General features: G+C 37.6%; 1 protein-coding gene across 3 annotated transcripts in view; it reads right to left on the bottom strand.

Annotated features, from left to right (window-relative positions):
* USP45 (ubiquitin specific peptidase 45) overlaps positions 1-22,684 on the bottom strand; it is a 71,203-nt gene that overhangs the window by 46,672 nt on the left and 1,847 nt on the right. For 2 of the 3 annotated variants that reach the window (XM_047733888.1, XM_047733892.1), the window contains exons 2-5: positions 19,772-19,890; positions 15,648-15,820; positions 13,775-13,878; positions 10,689-10,789 (exon numbers count right to left, since the gene is read on the bottom strand). In XM_047733888.1, coding sequence (XP_047589844.1) covers positions 10,689-10,789; positions 13,775-13,878; positions 15,648-15,820; positions 19,772-19,871 — 478 coding nt within the window. In that variant the 5' untranslated portion in view covers positions 19,872-19,890. The remainder of the gene's footprint in view (positions 1-10,688; positions 10,790-13,774; positions 13,879-15,647; positions 15,821-19,771; positions 19,891-22,684) is intronic. The other variant, XM_047733889.1, reaches the window with a different exon arrangement.

Genomic DNA, 22,684 nt, shown 5'->3' on the forward strand with positions numbered 1-22,684 from the left:
ATCAGTTTTCAAAACATCTGGGATAGCATCCTAAAGTAAACAATGTTCATAAGACCATCTGGACAAAACTGCGGGCAAAAAAAAAAAGCATAAACATATGGAAAAACAGATTTTACCCTTCCCTTCAGCAGTAAGGGATGACAAATGTCGAACCTAGATATATCCACGCTTCACTGTGCGATGCTTTTCAGCACCACCTGGCTCTCCATGCAGAGCCACCAAATATGGACAGCACTGCCAGAAAGAACATAGCCACAGGGCAATCGCAATAAAAATAGTTTATTTCATGGTTAAATAGCCACTTCACACAAGTGGCAAGGGTTTGTTTATTGACTTCTACATGTAAATCTGTGAGAACATATTCACAATTATGCTGTTAGACTTTATTACATAGATCAGATAATTTAACGAGAAATAAAATGACATTTTCTAAAAACTATTTAAATGTGCTTAATTTTTTTTTAAGATTTATTTATTTATTTGAGAGAAAGAGAGTGTGTGTGTGAGTGCTGAGGGGGGTGGGTGTAGAGAGAGAGAGGGAGAGAATCTCAATCAGATTCCCTGCTGAGAGCACAGCATGACACGGGGCTTGGGGCTCTATCCCAGGACCCTGAGATGATGACCTGAGCTGAAATCAAGAGTCAGACACTTAAATGACTGAGCCACCCAGGCACCCCTAAATGTGTTTTAAAGTGCAAGTTTTTTGTTTTACTAAACAGCACATTTATAAAATGTAACAATTCAAATACAACTGATTTATTAAATTTCTGTTGTCTCAGGCATTATATGAGCCACTATGTGTAAGTGTTTATATTTGAATGCTTATGACTGATGAGTGTAAAGACTGATTGACAGCCAACATAGAGATACTGAACCTCAGATTCATAACATCTTAGCAAAACTTTTAGCAATTAAGTATATATGTACATTTGCTCACTAAGAAAGTATCAGCTGAGAATTTAAGATTCTAGTTTAAAACAAGAGTATCTGAACCGCCTGGATGGCTCTGTCATTAAGCATCTGACTCTGCCCCCAACCCCTCAAATAAATCTTAAAACAAGGATATCTGAATCAGTCTCTCAATAATTTGACATACTGACGTGTGTGTGTTTTAATAAAGAGTAATGAATTATTAATGATGAATGATTACTGATCATTTTGTTTATAGAGACAACAATGCTTTCTCAATCTGGCAGGGATTTCAGGTCATTCTCACTTTACGAACTCTTCCTTTATAAACGCAGAACTAAATGCACTAAGGACTGAACTTCAAGGTGTTCTGAAGTACAGTATAATTAAAAGGATAAGGCTGGGGGCACCTAAGTGGCTCAGTGGGTTAAAGCCTCTGCTTTCAGCTCAGGTCATGGTCTCAGGGTCCTGGGATCTCTGCTCAGCGGGGAGCCTGTTTCCCCCTCTCTCTCTCTGCCTGCCTCTCTGCCTACTTGTGATCTCTGTCTGCCAAATAAATAAATAAAATCCTTTAAAAAAAAAAAAAAAGGATTAGGCTGTTACAGCAATAACAAAAAAGACAAACTATATAAAATTTGATTACCAATGACTTATTTTGTTCTCAACTTTTACTTGAACCCATGAAATGCCCATAATTAGAAAGATTCATCAAAGATTTTCAGGGTTACAAAGTTATTACATCAAAAGGGATTTACTCTAGCTTACCCTCCTTATCTTTTTATATTACAACACTGTCATCAGATATTGTACTTTTGTAATAAGATAAACATAGACCCAGAAGGCAGAGAACATCAAGAGAAAGCTTCAGGCATTCCAGATAAAATTACTAAAGCTCTTTTAGATCTCTGTCGTTTCCCTTTAAGCCTAGAATCTGAGTACCCAAAGAGTTTCTGGTTAACTGAATAGACCTGATAGGTTCTATAGATACCTCAGGTCTTGCAAGATAGAAAACTGGGTGATCACAGAACCAGAAAAGAAAAAAATTTTTTTTCTTCAACGACTTGGCTAAGACTATCTAAAAAATAATCTTATGTAGCTCAAATTTACCTATCACAAATATGACCTCAATACAAAGTTCCTGATTTTTTTAAAATCAAATTTAAAAATATCAAATCAGACATATATTGAAAAGTAATGTGCAAGAAATTGTAGGTGAATATCTTTATAATCACAGAGTACAAAAGTCTTTCAAAGCATGGCCCAAAAGACTAAAAAATCTTTACAGGAAAGATTGATGGATTTGGTAATGATGACATTTAAAACTTCAAACTTCATTATTGCCAAAAAATAAAACCCCTAAAAACTGTAAACAAAGCTAAATACGGGAAAATAGGGATTCTTGTCAACTATACCCTCTGTATAATCTTTCTGGAAGGCAGCATAACAACAGTCATCAAAATTTAAGGTGTGTTTCTCAACTGTCCAAAGTTCCAAAAAAAACTACCTACAGAAATAAAGAGCAAGTACAAAGAGATGCAGCTTTCATGGGAGGAAAATGAAAACAGTGACTAGTAAATTTGTTGCCAAGCAATATTTTTTTTCTGTTATTACCATTATATTGTAATTTAATACATTTCCCTGGTATTTAATTCAAATGGAATTTGAACATATAGTGTATTATTTGCCTCAGGAGTACAGATCTGTGAATCAACAGTCTTACACATTTCACAGCACTCACCAAAGCACATACCCTCCCCAATGTCCATCACCCAGCCACCCCATCCCTCCTATTCCCCTCTACTCCAGCAACCCTCAGTTTGTTTCCTGATATTAAGAGTCTCTAATGGTTTGTCTCCCTCTCTGGTTTCATCTTGTTTCATTTTTCCCTCCCTTCCCCTATGATCCTCTGTCTTGTTTCTCAAATTCCTCCTATCAGTGAGATCATACAATAACTGTCTTTCTCTGACTATTTCACTTAGCATAATACCCCCTAGTTCTATCCACATCGTTGCAAACTGTTGCCAAGCAATATTAAATGTCTACCTTTTCTTAAAGTTATAAATATTTTTAAATTACCTTGATGATTTGTAAATTACTTTGGTTAAACCAAAAAGGGAACACTGGTGATTCTTGAGTTTCCCACAAGCACAAGGAAAGTAAACTTATTTTGTAATTTGCTTCTTTAAAGAAAGAGTTTGAGAGCATTATTATATCTGATAATTGTCCCCACTGTAGAGATGATGATGAAATTAAGGCACACAGATTTTAGTGACAGGAGATTCAAACCCAGGCAGTATGGCTTCAGAATCCACAAATTTAACCACTATGATCTACTATCTGTCTGGGTAACAATGGATTATAAGGTTAATAAGTTGATAACTTAAGACACTTATGAAATGCTAGTGATGATATGAAAGAAAAGGCCACTACTCTTTAGCAAAGGCTGGATGTAATCAATTGCCAGAGGTCTTTGGTGTGAATTTATACCTTTATTAAAGTTTATAGCAGCCCTTCTCAAAGGGTTCCGAAAAAGAATTAAGCCCTAATGCCCTAGGCACTCACTGTATACAATTAACTTCTCCCTAGGTATTCACAAAGGAACTAGTTAATGCTGTCTTTGAGAGAACTGAGAAAATAGTCACTCAGATAATTTCGTGTTCTGTAGTTTGGATGGAGAGCTGTGGATTTTTATCCCTACGGGTTACAATAAGTTATTTTTAAATGCCCAACATCTTTTTGTCCCTAACCCCTTTTACACAGGAAAGTTAACTATTTTTAGTACTTATTTTTGAAAATTCAAATAAATTTATGAGATGTTTGATGGTCACTTTACAGCAAAACAAAATGTATTCCTTTTTTATAAAAAGCTATAAAGTACCACATTATATTCAAATTGTTACTATAAAAGGGCACAATATTATTTATCCTCAGATACATTATTTCAGATCTCAAACATGCCAAAAAAAAAAAGATACAGCAAACTTATTCCTAATAAAACTGAAAGAACCAACATAACTTGTATCTTTTTATACCAAAAGCATAAGCTTAATGAATTTAACAGAATATATTTCAGGCCCTCTTTAAGTTCTTTGAAAGTGGCATCCCTCCAGTATTAAAAATTATGGGCCAAAATTACTCAGAAAACAATATGGGATTGTCAATCATCCATCTAGTTCACAAAAAGCAAATCAATATTCAATGCTATTAGTTCATCAGGAATACCTATATTCATTAAGTATTTGTAGAATATTTACAAGACTATCAAAGTGACATATCTCATGAGCCTTAAGAGAACAGTGACCCACTTTTTTAATAATACATATTTCTTGGTTTTCACAGTAAAGTTTTCTTGCTTTTTTAAAAATCTTACCTTATATGTGACCTTATTATATGAGGATTTTACTTGTTTTCAATTTTCTGGTATGTGTTTGAGGAGGAGGTGTAAACAGATTTTTTTTTTTTTTTTTTTAAAGCAAATCCTAGCATCAGATGTGAAAGCTACACAGCTGTAAGCATTCTTCTGGGAACCTGCACTGGGGTTTCTTCAACTGCCTAATGCAATTACCTAAACCAGTCATGTAGTATTAATGTAATTTGCCCATTTCTACAGCTGAAAAGTTTAATCTTTGAAGAGTAAAAAGAAAAAACTTGCCTGCCCTGCTACTCCTGTACCTAGGAACCAAATAATAATTACCTCACCTGTCTATTTTCAAAATTCCACTCTTAGTGAACCATAAGCCTCAGAAAATCTTCAGTCATATAATAAATCGATACCGCCACATGATTGAGTAGGCATATATATATATATAGGCATTTCTGTCTATCTCCATGTTACTGTTAGTGATTTTTCTAAAATACAAAACTAATTATTCAATTCTCCACTTAAAATCCATTAGTGGTTCCTAACTGCCTACAGGATATACTCTAAACTTACAAGGCCCTTCAATATCTGTTTCTACCTACATCTAGTCCAACCCTCTCACCAACCCCCCAGCATCAAAAAACTCAACCTACAGCTCTACAGAATTCCCTGAACAAATCAAGCTCCTTCATCAATGAACTATTTCCTCCACCTGAACACACACCCCTTTCCTCTTTGTCTACGTAATTTCTACATATCCTTCAGCTCCTGGCTCTGAAGGCTCTTGCTCTAGGGGCACCTGGGTGGCTCAGCCTGTTAAGCATCTGACTTTGGCTCAGGTCATGATCTCAGGATCCTGAGCCCTCGCTCAGTGGGGAGTTTGCTTCTCCCTCTCCTTCTCCCCGCCCCCCAACCCTGCTCATGCACCCACTCGCGCTCTCTTGTGATAAGTAAAACTAAAAAAAAAAAAAAAAAAAAAAAGCTCTGGCTCATAATAAAAATAGCCAGCCTACATTCACTACAACTCAGAAGTATCCTCATAGTCCCCTGCACTTGCACCATCACAGCAGTACGTAAGCAATCATTAACCAATTAAGTGTGATTTGGCCATAACCCTCACTTGACCAGAAGATCGATAATAGCAGAAACAGAAATAGATCTGTTTCATTCACTGTTGTATCTCCAATATCTAGCACAGCATCTGGCACAAGGTAGAAGCTCAAGTATATTAAAAGCTGAATGAATAAATAAGATAATTTTGAGATTAATAGGGCTTTTTTGGTGAAAATGCAAAGCTTTTCCTACTTCTTCAGTAAAAACTCATCACATGCTAGCTCAGTTCAGTTCAGCAAGTATTTATTGCTTAGCCACACTGAGAATCAAAGAGAATATAAGCCAGGGTACAATCCTCAAGGAACGTGCAGTTTCATAGAAAGACACATAGAGTGGGTGATGAACATTAAGGAGGGCACATGATGTAAGGAGCAGAGAGTATTATATAAGACTGAGGAATCACTGAACTCTACCTCTGAAACCAGTAATACATTACATGTTAATTAACTGAATTTAAATTAAAAAAAAATTTTTTTAAAAGACACATATACAGGAAAACTAAACACCACAAAACCTTGTGTCATTAGATTCTAAAGTATGCTGCACAGAAGTAGGAAAGATAAGGTAAAAGACTGGGACAGTGTCCTTGAAGTAGGATGTGAGCTGAAACTCAGGGCAAATAAGGTTGAAGACAGAAAATGCAGACAGAAATATGCTAGTTCAGCAGTTCTAAAAGTGGATCTGAAGACACCCTCCTCCTTTCCCTGGTCCATAAGGTCAAAAGTATTTTCATAATAAGTCTAGGACATTATTTGGGTTTTTTTTTTCTCTTCCATTCATTCTCAGTTATATAATGCAGTTTTCTAGAGAGTAGACACCATGATATCATAGACTGAATACAGAAGTAGTTAGGAGAATGCAACTACTTTTATTAAGCTAGACACTAAGGAGCTTTACAAAAATATAAAACAATGCCATTTATTAAGTTTGTGTTGTTTTACAAAAAAGTTATCTTTCCTTAAAACATGATTTGTAGGGGTGCCTGGGTGGCTCAGTGGGTTGAAGCCTCTGCCTTCGGCTCAGGTCATGATCCCAGGGTCCTGGGATCCAGCCCCGCATCGGGCTGTCTGCTCAGCAGGGAGCCTGCTTCCCTTCCTCTCTCTCTGCCTGCCTCTCTCTCTACTTGCAATCTCTGTCTGTCAAATAAATAAATAAAAATCTAAAAAAAAAAAAAATGATTTGTGTTAACATGTCATGGAAATTTTTGCTATTTTTCAGTGATTTAATAAATACTGTAATTTTTTACTTTAATTTCTTTTTTTTTAAGATTTTATTTATTTGTCAGAGAGAGAGAGAGAGAGATCACAAGTAGGCCAAGAGGCAGGCAGAAGCAGAGGGAGAAGCAGGTTCCCTGCCGAGCAAGAAGCCTGATGTGGGACTCGATCCCAGGACGCTGGGATCATGACCTGAGCCGAAGGCAGCCACTTAACCAACTGAGCCACCCAGCCTTCCCTTTAATTTCTAATGTGATAAATATTGATAGCTATAACCTACCCAAGCAAAACTCTTTAAGTCCTCGCTATTTTTTTCAGAATCTAAAGGGCTACTGAGACCAAAAGCTGAGATTCACTGAGCTGGTGGTATTTACAAATGGTGGGGGCACTGGCCGAGATTCTCTGTGCAGAGTAGCTAAATTAAATGTATTAGACATGAAACTGTTGAGACTTTGCATAACTTAAAAACATGTATAAAGTATAGGTACAGGCTTTTCTCAGCAGCTATTTTTCTTAGAGCAAAATATAAACAGAATCCTTTAAAAACATTCTTATCTTCCCTCCTAAAACACAATTTAGTTTCATATTCTTGTTAAATTACCATATGCATTTTTATATTTCTACAGTTTTCACAATTATCATTTAAAATAGTTGCATAATCATAATCGGCATTCCTACAAACCTCAACAGAACTTTCAGATCTGATTTTTAATGTATTTTATAAAAATAAAGCCTCACACAAGAAAGAATATTGCAGATTACTATCCCAAAAAACTTACTTCTAGAATGTCAATGCATCTTATTTTAAATCAAACTTGCCTGAGAGATATTGTAGCTTGGAACAGAAAGATAGTGACATTTTGACCTGGAACTTCAGGAAACCTTGAATTCAGAACTATGTCTTTCCCTAACTTTGAAGGCTTGACACACTCTCTAACTCCCTCAAGAACCTGTTCCCATTATCCCAGGTGCTACCCATGGTTCCACAAACACAATTAAGGGTTACACTGGTGCTTCCTACTACCTGAAATGATTGCTTTTCTCGTCTCTGCCTACCCAAAATTCTTCCTTTAAGGGTCAGCTTGAAAGCCAACTCATTCACAATTCTTTCTTAGTCCTTTTCAATTGAACATTTTAACCCTTTTTGAATATCTGAAGTACTCTGTTTGAACATCACTCAAAATACAACTTTATTCTGCTTATTATTATTCTTGAGGCTAAGAACTCATCAATCTCTATTCCCTAAAACACCACGGAAAAGAGGGAGGAACTGCTGAGGAAAATGAGGCTCAGATGAACTGTAACCTGCCCCAGGTCAAAGAGCCAGTGATTGAAAGAGTCAAATTTGAATGCCAGAACCCACACCCTGACAAAGCCCATGTTCTTTCTATTGACCATATCATTCCATGCTCCCTACCTTATATACTTTATGATAATAAATACTCAAGAAATCTGTAGAAATGGAATGAAATCAGACTGGCTTTATTTTTAATCTCAAAGAAACTCTAAGATAGAAAAAAAAAATCCAGATAAAATATTTCTGTAATTGTACTTTTGCCACCCCTGGATAGCCCCACATATCTTCTCGAGACCAAAAAAGCACACTAAATGTGCAGTCTTCAGGAGGCAGCATTAAGACCCTAAGCCGTTCCTTAAGTGTTAAATGTCTAGCATCATCATATTTTCCTGGTTCTTTATTTGAGCAGAATTGGAGCTATGACTAGTATGCCTGGGACAGAGTAATGTTTCAATACATGTTTGCTGAATAAATAAATGAGTTGAAAAAAATTAATCATTTCTACTGCTGTCCAGAACCCATGTTTACCTCCTCCAGTTCCTTCGCCAATTTGTTTGCCATTATTGTCTTGAGCAATAGCTAACAAAAATGCTTGTATATTGGGCTACAGAAAATATAGCTAATGAATAGTATATTTTAATATAATTTTTCAGTTTCTGAATGCCACCTACTAAGCAGTTCAATTCTGCACCAAAGGCATTTCAAAATGATCATGTCCATTCACCCATTCACCTAGTACCAAAACCCTGATACGAGTTTGGATTCTCCCCACTCTCCCTCACTCACTACATCTACTCCACCCACTTTCCACCAGTGCCCCTCCTGGTTTCTCATTTGCCCTACCACAACAACCTCCTCTGACCTTCTTAATTATCTCCTTACCTTCGCTCTCAACTCCAACAGTCCATACAGAAATCGGAGTAATGTTATTTTAAAAAGATGAAATGACATTACTCCCCTGCTCGAAACACTTTAATAGCTTCCATTATACTGCCAATGAAATAAAAATTCTTTACCATGGAATTCCTTACAGTATCCTTCATGAACTCCCACTTACTTTCTTTCCCCACTCACTTCTTCATTTCGTTCTACTCTCTCCCAACACTCCAGCTATACTGGCCTTTTTTGATCACTGTGACCACTAGATTATTACCTATCCCTGCAATCTCTTCTTTCCCTTGCACTCATCAGAAACACATACATATATTTTTGGTCTATCTCTCCCACTATACTATACACTCCAAAAGGGCAATATAAAACTGTTTTTTGTTTTATCACTAATATTGAATAAAGTATAAAACCCAGCATGTGGTAAGCACTTAATATTTCTGAATGAAGAAACTGCTTCCCTACACACTCTTCATTTAGATTAACATGTGTTATACGTAGTTTATATGTTAGACAACAACATACATAACTAACGAAGTTTATAATATATAATACATTACTATTTTTTTTAAAGATTTTATTTATTAATTTGAGAGAGAATGAGTGAGGGAGAGAAGCAGACTCCCCAAGGAGCTGGGAGCCCGATGCGGGACTCGATCCTGGAAGTCCGGGATCATGACCTGAGCCGAAGGCAGTCGCTCAACCAACTGAGCCACCCAGGCGCCCCAATAATACATTACTATTGAATGAGAAAGGATTTGGCCTCTCATTAACCAGGTTCCTGAGAAGTAACCCCTATATCCTGGGATTTCCAGAGGGAAAGGAGTGTCTTTCTTATTCTTGGTGGGCCCCTAGATAATTTATGCTAATAAGATTACTCAGGATAGCAGCTAGCCATGCCAGAAAGACCAACGTGTGATTAGAGGGCTGAGGTACCAGAGACTGAGTTCAACTACGTGGCCAATGATTCCAGCAGTAGTACCTATCCAATGAAACACCAACTAAAAATTCTGGACACCACAGCTCCAGATAGCTTTCCTGGTTAACAATACTTTGCGTGTCTGATAATCAGAGTGTGCCGGGAGGGAATGTGTCCTGACTCCACAAGAAGATACAGGAGATTCGTGTTTGGGACTTTTCTAGTTCTTGCCCTACGTGTCTATTCTTTTAGCTGGTCCTAATTTGTATCTTTTTCCTGTTATAATAAAACTATAATTTTAACTACAGGACTTTCCTGAGTTCTCTGAGTCATTCTAGAAAATTATTCAATCTAAGAAGGATAGTGGGAACCCCTAAATTTATAGCCAGTTTGTCAGAAATGTGGACAGCCTGAAAGCCCGGGAGCTTGAGGATGGTGTCCGAAGTGAGTTTAATCTTGAGTTGGACTAAGCAAGCCCTTAATCTGCAAGGTTAGCCTAACTCCTAGTGGTTAGTGTCAGAACCACACTATGATTACATAACGAAGAACAGATAGCACTCCATAAACAGGTGTTGGGCACCATGCAAGCATTTTTACATTCATCATTTCTAAATTTTCAGAAAACATTATCTCTAAGGCTCACAGTAACCGCACACATTGGAATTATCATCATATTTTTAATGTCAGCGAACTAAGAAGTAAAGGACACACAGATAGTAAGAAATTTAAGTGGAGCCTGAATTCAAACTCAGCACTGGTCTGACTCAGAAGCCCACAATCTAGTCACTACCCTCTCTAGCTTCTCATATTAGTTACGTAAATACAACACAACATAACATCACAAGATTACTACCTAAGAATGTATGGCACTTGTGTGGAGAGCTCTCAGTAAAATCTAAGGTACTATTTATGAACTTATAAACTTTCTGTATGAAATATAAAATATTATACATTAATACAAATTTCTTTAGCAACTGCTTAACTTACCTGTTTGTGTTTTAGAGACATGCTTCTGGAGAAAATCAATCGTTTGAGCCAAAACCTTCTTATTACACTGTGTAGATAATTTTTCATCACATTCGTAACACCTGAAAAAAATATAAATATGTAAGTAAATATGAAATCATCTTCAATAATTTTGCACACCAGGTAATAAAGTAGTAAAGTTGATATCTACCCAGTTTTGTCTTTAAAATGGGGAGGTAGGGGTGCCTGGGTGGCTCAGTGGGTTAAAGCCTCTGCCTTCTCCTCGGGTCATGATCCCAGGGTCCTGGGATCGAGCCCCACATCGGGCTCTCTGCTCAGCAGGGAACTCGCTTCCTCCTCTCTCTCTCTCTCTCTCTCTCTCTCTCTGCCTGCTTCTCTGCCTACCTGTGATCTCTATCTGTCCAGTAAATAAATAAAATCTTTTAAAAATAAATAAATAAAATGGGGGGTAATATACATAGAGTGAGGCATTAGGTAAGTCTAGAGAAATGAGCAGGAGAGAGTTCATACAGAGCCTTATCATTCAAATTAAAGTTCCGGTACTTTATCCTAAGTGTAATGGAAAGAAATCCATGAGGAGTTTTTTAAGCAGGGAAGTGATGTGATCCAATCTGTATTTTTTTTTTTTTAAAGATTTCATCCATTTATCTGACAGACAGATAATGTTAAAGCAGCATTAAATCCACTACTGAGCAACACTTTTTTTTTTTTAAGATTTTATATATTTATTCGACAGAGAGAGAGAGATCACAAGTAGGCAGAGAGACAGGCAGAGAGAGAGGGGAAGCAGGCTCCCCACTGAGCAGAGAGCCCGACTCGGGACTCGATCCCAGAACCCTGAGATCACGACCCGAGCCGAAGGCAGAGGCTTAACCCAATGAGCCACCCGGGCGCCCTGAGCAACACTTTATTAGCCATAATTAAATCAAATCTACCACATTCCTTTCTTTTTTAGGGTTTCCAAGGTTTTTTTTTCCTAGTTCAAGTTGGCCTTTAATCAAAATTAGTAAAGTTTTCTACTGAAATTGTTAAACTTTTTTTAAAAGATTTTATTTATTTATTTGAGAGAGACAATATGAGCACGCATGTGAGAAGGGGGAAGGGACAGAGGGAGAAGCAGACTCCTTGAGGAGCAGGGAGCCTGATGTGGGTCCTGTGGGACCCAGGACCCTGAGATCATGACCTGAGCCAAGGGCAGACGCTTAAATGACTGAGCCACGCAGGCACCCCAAAAATTATTAAACTTTTTAAGGTTTAAGAATTAGATGTGGGGGAGGGGGGCGCCTGGATGATTCAGTGGGTTAAAGCCTCTGCCTTCGGCTCGGGTCATGATCCCAGGGTCCTGGGATCAAGCCCCGAGTTGGGCTCTCTGCTCAGCGGGGATCCTGCTTCACCCTCTCTCTCTGCCTGCCTCTCTGCCTACTTGTGATCTCTGTCAAATAAAAAACAAAAAATCTTAAAAAAAAAAAAAAAAAAAAGAATTAGATGGGAAAAAGAAAATAGTCCCAACCTCTAAGTTTCTGTAAATGCATATGACCAGCTTGAATTTCTTCCTTTAAAATTTTTTTCCTCAAATATGACTTAAATTATTTTCATTATTATACATATCTAACAGTCTACTCACAAAATAATCAATAATTGATTGTCCTTATAGGTCTATATATCTATGAAAGCAAAATTAAATAATTAAGCATAAAATAAAATTACAAAATCAATAAAGTTAAAACTAACAACACTATTATGCTAGGTAACTTATTTTGGTTTTTGTGTACTTTGTTTTTTTGGTTTTTTGAGGGTTTTTTTTTTCTGAAATTACATCATGATTCACACCATTATTATGGTCCTAAGAGCTATAACAGAAGTTCTGACACAGACTCACTTGAAATAAGCCTATTCTACCAGGTGCCACTCAACTCTCCCTCCACCTTCCTCTATTTGTGCAGTCCTCAAACTGTGGTCCCCAGGCCAGCAGCATCGGCAATCCTAGGAACTTGTTAGAAATGCAATTCTTAGGTCCCACCCAAGAACTACTAAATCAGATTCTCTAGTCCGAGGCCCAGGAGCCTATTTTCGCAAGACTTCCTGGAGACTGTGATGGGCCCACTGTTGGAGACCACTGCTCCACTCAGGCTACAGAGAAGTATTTCTTCAGCTGCCACACCATGGCATCATCCTCTTCCTCTCCCTTACTCCAATGTATCATTTACATAGTAATCTTTCTCTATGCTTTCCTCATTCCCCCCAATATTATTACTTGGGAACAACAAAAACACAAATGCAGCAACACCTGACCCATGTCATGAATTTATATTATAAGATGATGATTTCTTCTATAAGCCAAAATATCGCTACGTTAATTTTAGACCTGAGAAGTGAAAACACAAAGTTAAAAACACAAAGTTAAAGTATTTCTGTGAAAACCTCTGAAAATTCATTCAAGGAAGACTTGAAAGCTTTTGAAAATTTTAGAAAATTTTTGTTGAAAAAGATGCATATATACATTTTAAAAAGAAAATTTTGTGGTAAAACATCTGGGAAGTATCCATTTATGCCACTGAAGCCAGTATGCCAGGCTAGTAATAAACTAGGGAATCAAAGACTTGTTTTAGTGCCTGGACGTTTACTTTGTAAATATAAAAAAGTAAATGATACTCAGTGTCCTTATATGTAAAAGGAGGGAACTGAACTTCGTTCCCAGCCAGGATTAAGCAGTAGAATCACCTGGCTTACCTTTTCCCCTCCAGGGAATCACCAAACCACCTGACTGCTTTGAAGCACTTTCCTTTCCTAGTACTCTGGAATTCCTGTCTTAGCAAGTTGATTATGAGAAATCAACTAGGAAGAACGTTTCTTTATCCTATGAAGAAAATGTTTAAAAAAAAAAAAAAGTAGAGGGATGACTAAATTATTCCTTATTTAAATTTTATATTCACAGGTAATGTGAATTTTCTTAAAGTATTCCACAGGTTTTGTTCAGGATAAAAAGCATAAGAAGGCATAATATCTTTAAATAGTTTACCTTGTAAAGCTCAAAGAAAATGATATTTTTCTGTAGTGGACACAAGCAGTAAGAAAATCCAACTTACCATATAATCCATGTGCTCAGACTAACTGTAATACAATGAGATTCTGTTCTCCAACTCTTGTAGTGCTTCAGTGAATGATAGCCTTCTGAGTTTCTACCACATCCCTAAAGATGAACAGAATGCTATTTGTACCATTTACCTATTGGTTTGTTTCAAATTAATCAAAACTTAAATCATACTCATGATTAGAAAAGTTTTGGTTTTGGGGCGCCTGGGTGGCTCAGTGGGTTAAGCCTCTGCCTTCGGCTCAGGTCATGACCTCAGGGTCCTAGGATCGAGCCCCACATCGGGTTCTCTGCTCAGCAGGGAGCCTGCTTCCCCCCCCCACCCCCTCTGCCTGCCTCTCTGTCTGCCTCTCTGCATACTTGTGATCTCTGTCAAATAAATAAATAAAATTAAAAAAAAAAAAAGAAAAGTTTTGGTTTTTAATTTCAAGCAGGAGAGAAAAGTTTCAGAAAATAATATAGATTCTCATTAAGTTTAATTTCTTGCAAGGAGGCTAACTTGCTTTTTGTAATATAGTATTTGCCTAAAACAATCATGGGCCGAATTCATTTCCCTATTATTTAAAAATGAACTGGGGCGCCTGGGTGGCTCAGTGGGTTAAAGCCTCTGCCTTTGGCTCAGGTCATGATCCCAGGGTCCTGGGATCAAGCCCCGAATCGGGTTCTCTGCTCAGCAGGGAGCCTGCTTCCCCCTCTCCCTCTGCCTGCCTCTCTGCCTACTTGTGATCTCTGTCTGTCAAATAAATAAATAAAATCTTGAAAAAAAAAAAATGAACATACTCTCTTCCTTACACACTGTGGAGCACCAAACATCCTTGCAGATCAGTCCCCACCCCCTCCTATAAACACATTTTCTAATACTGTCCACACCTCCACCCAAACCCACTGGCAACTAATGAGACTCAGACCAATCACAGTAAACTCCCTCACCAGCTAAGTAAAGAAATGAGATCCCGTTCTGGTCAGTGCGTCGTGAGGGGCAGTCTGCTAGATGTTTCTGGGAAAAGTTTTTTAATCTCACAAAACAAACTGAGGGTTGCTGGGGTGTGGGGGCATAGGGATAGGGTGGTGGGGTTATGGACATTGTGGTGGGTATGGGTTATGGTGAGTGCTGTGAGATGTGTAAGCCTGATGATTCACACACCTGTACCCCTGGTGCAAATAATACATTATATGTTAACAAAAATAATTTAAAAAGAAAAGCAAAAAACAGGAAAGGGATGTCCTTTTTGCCCTCTTTCTGGCCTTTGAGGTTTGCTGTATGACATATAATAAATGAACCATATTTGGCCACAAAAAGCTATGAAATTGAAGGTGGACAAAAGAAAAACAGAAGAAATTTCAGTTTTCAGTGCTCTTTTCATTGAATTAACTAATCCTGAAGGGTTCTTACTTAGGAACTATGTGAGGTAATAAGCATTCCTCTCATTTTAGAAGAATTGTAGACATCTTAAATGTTATTCAAAAAATATTACAGATATTACTAGCTTCTAAGCTGTTAAAAAATTTTTTTAAAAAAAAAAGAATCCTTTTGAGAGAAAAAAAATTAATCTAGTAAGATGTAAAAAAATCTTGGATCTATTTCTTAAGTAAATACAAATAGGTAAAGGCAGGTCCAGACATGAGAACTACTCCAAGTAGATTGGATTCCCTTTCAAAGTATTTCTAAACCACACGTGATTGCTTTCTGAAGATAATAAACCTCTTATTTTACCTTAACAAATGTTTCTTAGTTCAACCCTGGAGAAGTCTATCTGAACATGAATAAATTTATTTTAAGTTCTAAACATTACCAATAGTCCAACTTACAATAAGCATTTAAGAAAAATATTTAAGACAAACTCACAGATAAAAATCAATTTTCTCACCTGAAAACCACACTTGAGGCACAACCAAATGTCAGAGGGAAGTACTGGCCACCCATCACAGCACCTTCTTTCTTTTAAACATTCTGAGCAAACTGACAACACATTCTCAGCTATTGCTTTCTTCACATGATTCACACTGATAGCATGACTTACATGCTGGCAAGTGAAACCTGCCGAATGAAACAAAACAAAATGGGAACATTTTCTTTGCTAAACCAAAGAGCTAGCATCGGTAAGCAAAAGTCAGTAGCATTAAAATGCTGTAATTAAAAAGAAAAGAGATCCGAAAAACAAAATAACTCAAAAGGATACATACTGTATGGTACCATTTATAAAGTATTTGTGAAATAACATGATTGGTGATTTGGAGAACAGATTTGTGGTTGCCAGGGACCATGGATGGAGAACAGGGAGTGTGGCTATAGACAGGTAAACCTTGGGGTGGTGATGGGGCAGTCGAGTCTCTCAGTTCTGTCAGTTATACAAAACTACACATGTAATAAAAGTGTGCAGAGTTATACCCACTCACATACACACACACACACACACACACACACGAGGTCTTGCATATCTTGGTGAAATCAGAATAAGTTCTAAGGATTGTACAGAGGCCATTTTCCTGGTGTTAACATTGTACTATAGAAATACCAGATATTGGGGCGCCGGGGTGGCTCAGTGGGTTAAAGCCTCTGTCAAATAAATAAATAAAATCTTAGAAAAAAGAAAAGAAAAGAAAAGAAATACCAGATGTTAAATCAGATGTTAATCACCCAACCAGATGTTGGGTGAAGGGTGAATGGGACCCCCTTGTATATCTCTTTGAACCTTCCTATTAATTCAAATATTAGTTTAAAAATAAAGAGTTTAATAAATAAATAAATAGATTATTAGTGAGCAGGTCAAGCATTTTGAATATTTTCCTTCTCATTAAAATATACACACAAAGGGGCACCTGGGTGGCTCAGTGGGTTTAGCCTCTGCCTTCAACTCAGGTCATGATCTCAGGGTCCTGGGATTGAGTCCCACATCGGGCTCTCTGCTCGACAGGGACCCTGCTTCTCCCTCTCTCTCTGCCTGCCTCTCTGCCTACTTGTGATCTCTCTCTCTGTCAAATAAAATCTTTGAATAAATAAATAAATAAATATACACACAAAATCTTTTCACAGAGCCTACCTCTGCTCAGATGCTATTTTCATCACTATTGAGAGAAAGGAGAAAGAGGAACAAACAATGGCATAATTTACAGGAACAAGAATTCTCCTTAATGAATATTTCCAAATAACAAGTGATTCTGCATGGTCCTTAATTATCCTTTATAACAGAGTCCCACCGGGTGCACTGTGTGGAGACAACTGTACTAAATCAACTAATATGTTTTTACTTCTTCAGATAATCGTGTTCTTCTCCCAAGGACACAATGACATTTCCACTTCTCCCAAATACCTGAACACTTCTATTTTTCCACCTCAACTATTTTAAACACCAGAACTACAACTATCCACCAAAAGTAAACAACAAAGGAAAGACTGAGTAACTTGAAGAGGGAAGCAGGAGTATGTATGTTTCAACTTTTTCCACTTTCCTTCCCAAGTGCACAGCACTCCTTTTCACCTATTAGTTAACTAGTGAGAGAAGAAGCATTAGTTCTCTTCATCCTGAAGCCTAAGTATGTGACTCCTGACAAGTGACTTATTATAAAACATAATTTCAACAAAAATAATGTGTAAATCTGGTGAAAGATTAGGACTTCTAATTTTACACCAAAAGCAAGTTATAAGAATAGACACAAAAGGAGGAATTCCAGTGTCCTATATTTGAAAAGCAAGGACATATGCCATTAAAGAAAGGGGTGTTCTGAGGAAGACTAATAGATGACCACACAAATACAGGACCTAGAAGTGGGTTACTAGATATCAATGCTTTGAGTTTTTTATATTTTAAATTTCTAAGGCTAGAAATCATTCCATATACTTTCTATATCATCTCTGGGGTTGGATCTGGCCAGGACACAACTTAACTATTCTCTGAGTCTACCATTCAGACTTACAAAACTGAAATAGTTAATGAATCCAGAGACAAGTGAATTCATGATAAAAAGGTTCTAGGAGTCCAAATTAACTCTATGAGCTTTTAAATGTCTCAACCACACACACTTTTTATAAGTAAATTTCAAAGTTTTATGTTTTCTTACAAGAGTTAACCAGTGTTTAAATAATATTCACAATCTTTTGGGGGGGGATGTAAAAAAAATTTCTGTGCTAATAAAATTTCCTCAGTCTTCTGTAATTTCTTTAATCATACAACTGTGTAAATTTCATCTGCCAAATAAGTCTTCTTGAGATTCCTGAATAAAATATATAAATACATTAAAGTCTAGAGTTGTTTCACATAAACAAATAAAAAACAACAAATTAAAATCCATGTTTTTCACTTTAAATATTAAAAAACTTTACAGGAAAGTCCTCCAGTTTACAAATGATAGTCTAAAGTCAACAGCTGGGTGGCTCAGTTGGTTAAGCGACCACCTTTGGCTCAGGTCATGATCCTGGAGTCCTAGGATTGAGCCCCAGATCAGGATCTCTGCTCAGCAAGGAGTCTGCTTCTCCCTCTGACCCTCGTCTTCTCGTGCTCACTCTCCCTCTCATTCTCTCTCAAATAAATAAGTAAAATCTTTAAATTAAATAAAATAAAAAATAAAATCAACACTTCCCCATTTTCCTCCCAGAAATTGTCCAAGGTCAACAAGAGTAGAAAACAAAAACGCCCAGTTCATTTTCTGAAGCCCCATGTCATAAATCCAGTGGCAGGGCCCTCCCCGTACAACACAGCAGAGCTCAAACAGGAGTGCATACAGAAGGAAGCAGAAAGCACACTGCAGCGGTAGGTCTCACAGAGAACCCCGCATGCTTCGCAGATGCAGAATGAAACCTAAATCTCCGGGCTGCAACAACTCTGGCAGCAGAGCCCCTAGAGCCAGTTTTGTTTTAAGAAGCAAAAGAAGGCAATTTCTAATTCACTAAGTGAGAAACAAAGAAGCCAAATTTGCCAGAAACAGTCTTGTCTCTACGGCAGGAGGGGAGAAGAGATCTTCAGATTCTGGAAGAAACCTCAGGGCTGCATAACCCTGTTGGGTGAAAAGAAATACAGGCTAACTGAGCTCACACTCAAAACTCCAGTTGGTCTCGACAGTGCTATGGCCCTCCTCCTTACACAAATATCCTAAAACTACCTGGTCCAAGAAAGGCAACCCTACATCAAAGAATGAGAAATCAAGGAAAAATTAAAGCCACAATTTCTATCCAATATAAAAAAAAAGGAAAAACAAATGGCACAGAAATCACCGCCGTGAAACAAAAATACAAAACAGAAGAAGCAAATGTTCCCGCATGAGGTGGCAAAACAGTAGGAAGTGACTGGTAGAGCTCAGGATCGAAATGGAAGAACAAATAAATAAAACCACAAAAAGGATGATAAAACTAAAAAGGGTGCACTGCAGAAAACACTGTAAAAGATAAAAAGGAAAAGAGCAAGCAAAATGAAAAGGAAGTAGGAGTTTCAGAGGATTTGAGAAAAAATAACTAGAAGACAGGCAGGGAAGAGCTAACATAAGAATCATCAGAATCCCTGAGAAAAAAAATCATATTCACAGAATGACACAAATGCTTAAAGACAGAATTCAGACTTCCCTCAATACAACAATCTATCCTGAAACATTATCCAAGTTAAAAATACTTAAAAGTGGAAATAAAAATTAAAAACATCTTTTTAAATGGAGAGCTATGAGAAAGTAGGGAAAAATCTCAGAAAAGCTGAAACAGAAGGCATGAAGCTCAAGAGAAAAGTGAGCCTGAGGCCAGCAACTCCCCAGTTACCCCCCCAGGCTTGAAGGCCTGGCTTTAACAGGTCATGAGAAACAGAAAACAACAAAAAGATGCCAATTCTAAGTTACTTTATAAACTAAACGAAATCTCAATAAAAACATCACCCAGATGTTTTGGAACTAGACAAGCTGATTTTACAGTTCATGCAGAAAATAGTGGAAATAAAGAGCAAAAGACTTATTGATTAAAAACATATGGTTATTTTCCACAATGCTATTCAGGATGCCAGAGGTCACAATTTACCAGCAATGTCGTCTGAAGAGTCTTCATCATGAGGTAGAGCAGGCCTTTTACTTCTTTTGGCTTTCTCAGGCAAAGCTCTGGAAGGCTCTTTCACCCGCATCTGTTACTTACTGAAAAGGCCGGGGGTAGGGGGAAATGAATACACTTTAATCCTCAAAATTAAAATTTTAGGTATATTACTTAATGTATATTAAAATAGAAATGACTTCAGTTTTAGTTGGGCCCTAGTACATCAAAAGAAGAAGAGAACATCAGGTGAAACCAAAGACATCTTTATAAACCAATATACACATGCATACTACATTTGACTTTTACCAATTACTCCCCAAATACATGATGTCCAGGTGGATGAAAAAAAAAAAAAGGTTTGATCAAGGGAATAAGTGCTCCTTCTGGGTCACATGGTCCCCTTGCCTCTTCTCCTGTCCCACTAGCTAGGAAACAGAAGTTGGAAAAGCCATAATGGACCAGGGACGGAAGCCATGTGCCCAGCACAACAGAGCCCTTCTACCTGCACCATATGACCTAGCAATGACTGACAGAAATTGTTTTAAGCTATACTGCATTTTTTGTGGGGTTTTTCCCCACGTTTTTATTATGAAAAAATTTAAACTTCCAGAAAAGGTAAAAGACCAATATAATAAACACCTATATACTTACTACCTACATTCCACATCTAGAACATCTGCCCCATTTGTTTTACCTTAGTATCAGTGTGTACAGAGAGAGAGACACACGAGTATATTTGTTTTTGCTGAACTATTTCAAAGTTGCAAAGAGTTTGTATCTTTTTTAAGAATAACAACATTTTCATATATATCGCCACATAATTATTATATCTAAGAAAATTAACAGTAATTCCCCATTCTGAGGTTCCATCATATTCTAACCTCTTCAGCTGACTCATAATTGTCTTCCATACTTGTTTTCTAAAAATCAAGATTCAGACAAGGTTTGCACTTTGTATTGGTTATGTCATGCTAACTGTTCACATCTTTTAATCCACAAGTATTCTTCCCATCTTACACTTTCCTAAGACACTGGCTTTTTTAAGAATCAGGACACATATGAGTCGCCTTAAAGATCTTGTTAAAATGTGGATTTTGATTCAACAAGTCTTGCACATGCCCTGAGGTTCTGCCTGTCTAACAAGCTCCCAATGGTACGCCATTGCTGTGGACCCAAAGACCAGGTGTGTTTATTTTGTTTTGTTTTCTTAAGATTTATTTTAGAGAGAGAGCATGCAGACGACCATGGGGAGGAGCAGAGGGAGAGATAGAGGGAAAGAATCTCAAGCAAAATCCCCACAGAGTGAGGAACCCAACAGGGGGTTTGATCTCAGGATCCTGAGATTATGACCCAAGCTGAAACCAAGAGTCAGACGCTCAACCAACTCAGCCATTCAGGTGCCCCCACAGACCACACTTTCAATAGCAACATTGTATAATGTCCCACACTTGTCTCCAAGGTGTTACTTACCTCTGTCCTTTATATTTTTTAAAAATCCGAAGTTAATTGTTAAGATTTTAGATAAAAAATTAAGCATTTTTTAAAAATCACTGTATTTGGAGTCTCTGTTAAAGCTCAGCCAAAATCCACCTAATATCATCTGTTCTATGGTTAAGCTACACTGTAATTTTCATGGCTATTTGCTTAATTGCTTTTATTGATCAAGGTGGAAGAATCTTTCAACTCAATAACAAATTCTGAATCTTGGAGTGCCTGGGTGGCTCACTCGGTTAAGCGGCCAATTCTTGATTTTGGCTGAGGTCACGATCTCAGGGTCATGGGATGGAGCCCCCTGCTGGGCTCCTCAATAAGTGGAAAGTCTGAGGTTTTCTCCCTCTTTCTCAGCCCCTCCCTGTGCTCATGCGCACACACATTCTCTCTCTAAAATAAATAAATCTTCAAAAATGAATAAAAAAATAAATTCTGGGTCTTGATTCAGTTATACCATATTCCACATAAGGGAGCTTTTTAGTTTACCATTTTAAGAGCCATTTCTTTAACTCCAGAGGTCATCACTCTTGAACGGAACTGCAACAAATTATGGCCTTCAGGGTGAGAGACGCACGAGGGCTCTGAGTTCCTTGAGCATTTCATTTCTGATTGCCTTCTCCCTCCAAACTTCCACTATAACTATATATACGTATATATATAGTTATATTATTAGCTATAAACCCCTGTAGCTCTACCTTGCAAAAACATTAATTCAAGTTCTAATCACACATTCAAGTTCTTCCAGCTTTGCCTCTTCAGCCACTCGTATTCACCTTTATTGCCCAGGCTGGCAAGAGGCTGCATCTCACCAAGTGAGATGATCACTATAGCAAGGCAGAGATGCGGAAGTAGCAAATGGAGTGCTGGTTCTTAAAGCTTCACTTGGAAATGATGTATGTCACGTCTGCTTGTATTTTACCAGCCCAAGCAAGTCATTCGACACATTCAACTTCGAGTAGACATGCGGGTAAGGGAGTGGGATGTGGGGTGTGTACAAAGAGTGTAACCTTATCATGTATACAGAAAGAACAAAATATGTGTGCCCAGCCTTAAGGACTACCACAAACCCCCCCAACAGAACCCCAAACCTAAATGAATCCAATTAACCACTTTCTCTACGTCTGCATCCAAACAAGCTGGAGAAAATCTTGTAAGAAAGGTGACTGGGTCCGCTAAATTCATAATCAAAATCTCAATCTCAAATGGATCGAGACATGACATTATCTACTACACTTTCTGGAAAACCTATTTACCTACTCTTCACACAGCCATTTGAAACCTTTCTCACTCTTCTAAACCTCTAACTCCTCCATCTCCCTTCTTCTCAAAATAGTATCTAGTCTTCTACTTTATTGAGGGAAAAAAGATATAATCAGAAGGCAATCTGCTCTTTCCAACCCCAAATTTACAGAC

Source organism: Lutra lutra, chromosome 6 (genome assembly GCF_902655055.1).
Source record: "Lutra lutra chromosome 6, mLutLut1.2, whole genome shotgun sequence".
Classification (NCBI taxonomy): domain Eukaryota; kingdom Metazoa; phylum Chordata; class Mammalia; order Carnivora; family Mustelidae; genus Lutra; species Lutra lutra.